The 2,311-nt window shown below is 35.2% G+C and overlaps 1 protein-coding gene and 1 long non-coding RNA gene across 3 annotated transcripts in view; one reads left to right on the top strand and one right to left on the bottom strand.

The window, feature by feature from the left end:
* The window catches only part of LOC112161778 (regulator of G-protein signaling 7), an 84,621-nt gene that overhangs the window by 77,527 nt on the left and 4,783 nt on the right, over positions 1-2,311 (top strand). For both annotated transcript variants that reach the window (XM_024297228.2, XM_036215677.1), the window contains exons 13-15: positions 496-606; positions 699-824; positions 1,461-1,647. In XM_024297228.2, coding sequence (XP_024152996.1) covers positions 496-606; positions 699-824; positions 1,461-1,647 — 424 coding nt within the window. The remainder of the gene's footprint in view (positions 1-495; positions 607-698; positions 825-1,460; positions 1,648-2,311) is intronic.
* LOC118599757 lies at positions 432-1,526 on the bottom strand. Its single transcript, XR_004949251.1, has 2 exons — positions 1,396-1,526; positions 432-811 (listed from the first exon to the last, which is right to left on the bottom strand). It is a non-coding gene; the product is annotated as an uncharacterized LOC118599757 (long non-coding RNA).

Here is a 2,311-nt window from a genome sequence, read left to right as displayed (position 1 = left end):
AGGGTAACCAAACAGGGAACTTGGAGGCTGACTCCACCCACAGAAATGTGAAAATCCAGTCCAAGGGGAGGGGCTAGGGAACAGGACTGTTATTATTACTGGAGCGGCAGATCATGACGTGAGACTTCTGAAATGACCAATGGGACCAATCAAGAAATTCAAATGTAATACCTCAATTCAACCTGTAGGGGGCAGCATACAGACGGTTTTTGAGTACAATATCAAGAAATAAACACATTTATTTGGATTCTTCAAAAATTTGGCAATGACCAAAAGACAGCACTTTTAAAGCTCCATTTATAAAGATTTAAAAAAGTTGATTTAAGGTTTGGTTAGAACCTTTTAATTCCAAGAACTGAGGATGTCAATTTTTTGATTTGGTGGGCTTTAAGAGGTTAAGTTTGGATTTTGTTTTGACTACAGGTGAAAAGTTTTTTTTTTTTTACAAACCTCTTTTCACAAGTTCTTAATATGTTTTGTTTCACCTCAAACCAGTTTGGTGGGTTACACGGAGCAGTATTTTGAATACGACCCCTTCCTCACGCCTCCAGACCCTTCCAACCCCTGGATCTCGGATGACACCACACTGTGGGAGCTCGAAGCCAGGTGACACATTGATTAAAAACAATTGATCGTTGAGTGTTTTTACTAGTTTACCTTTCATAAAAATATCCTCGTGTTTGTGTGTGGTCCTCCAGTAAGGAACCGGGTCAGCAGAGGGTAAAGCGGTGGGCTTTCGGGATTGATGAGGTTCTCAAAGATCCCGTGGGAAGAGAGCAGTTCCTCAAGTTTCTGGAGTCGGAGTTTAGCTCTGAAAATTTAAGGTACACACTTTTATAAATTCACAAGAAAGCTGCCAGATTCATGTTTGACCATCAAATATGATAATTAACAATTCCCCATTTATGTTATTAAGCATTTTATCATTTTGTACAATTTTTCTCTTTAATTTTCCCATTATTTTGTGATTTATTTCTCTCTTGAACCTTATTTTGATGTTCAAAACATTACTAAAAACACAATAGAAGCATGAAGTATAAGTAACAACACTTCATAAGTCCAGATGGAGATGATGATGGTTAATAGCTCTTTTGAAAGCGGTTTAGTGTCCATATAAACAGCTTAAATGGTTGTAAGTAATCATAAGCTGGGTGTTTAACCAGCTAGTGTCTATACATGCAACTGTACTCCCATTTTTTATACTATTATTAATGTGTAGGATTTTGTCAGTTGAATTTGGGGCTACTTTTAACTTGAAAAAAGCGGCTAATAAATTAAGTAAAATGATGTATTTAATCAAAATCTTCAACCTGGGAACAATTTAATTAAAATATTAGTATATCACAGTCTTTTAAAAAAATATTTCTGTAACAAAAATTAAGAAATAACCAATACCTAATGAACTTTCTCCAGCTAACTGTTGGTCTTAAGTCCAGCAAACTCTCATCTTTGTCACGTAGGTTCTGGTTAGCAGTCCAGGAACTGAAGAAACGTCCCATCAGAGAAGTTCCAACGAGAGTTCAGGAAATCTGGCAGGAGTTTTTGGCTCCTGGGGCCCCCAGCGCCATCAACGTGGACTCCAAAAGCTACGACAAAACCACCCAGAATGTCAAAGATCCCGGACGCTACGCCTTTGAAGATGCACAGGTGAGGTATCATTTAGTAATATATATATATATATATAGTCTGAACGGTTAGTAGGGTTCACACTATAGTGATTCTCTTTTCTATACTTTTTTCAGCACGTAAAAACTCAATCACACTTTCATCGATTTCAGTAATCTTGGTATCAAAACATTCAGCTTGTTCAGGACATTTCTGCTTTTATTTTTGGTGTTCATAACCTTTATAGTTTTTGAAATATTGAGCAAAATATCCCCCAAAGGAAATAAATGAGAAAGTCTTGAATTTCAACATTTTTTGTAGATTTCCAACAAACCTTTAAATATGTTTGTGGGCTATTTTTTCATCTTTTAAAATAATAATAAAAAACAATTGGAGTTCACCTAAAATTTGAAGCTCCATGCTAACGTTTTTGGCAATTTTTTTTTTATCTACTGAGGTTTTTATAGGGTAATTTGTCATTTAGCTAATATTTTAGCACTATGCTAACGTTTTTGGCTAATTTGTTATCTACTGACATTTTTACAGGCTAATTTTGTGTTTAGCTAATATTTTTGGCTAATTTGTTATTTACTGAGGTTTTTATATGCTAATTTGGTGCTTAGCTAATATTTTAGCACCATGCTAACGTTTTTGGCTAATTTGTTATCTACTGAGGTTTTTTTTCAGGCTAATTTAGAGTTTAGCT

Source organism: Oryzias melastigma, linkage group LG15 (genome assembly GCF_002922805.2).
Source record: "Oryzias melastigma strain HK-1 linkage group LG15, ASM292280v2, whole genome shotgun sequence".
Taxonomy (NCBI): Eukaryota; Metazoa; Chordata; class Actinopteri; order Beloniformes; family Adrianichthyidae; genus Oryzias; species Oryzias melastigma.
The sequence above is the reverse complement of the archived record's forward strand: the minus strand, read 5'-3'. Positions and strand labels throughout refer to the sequence as shown.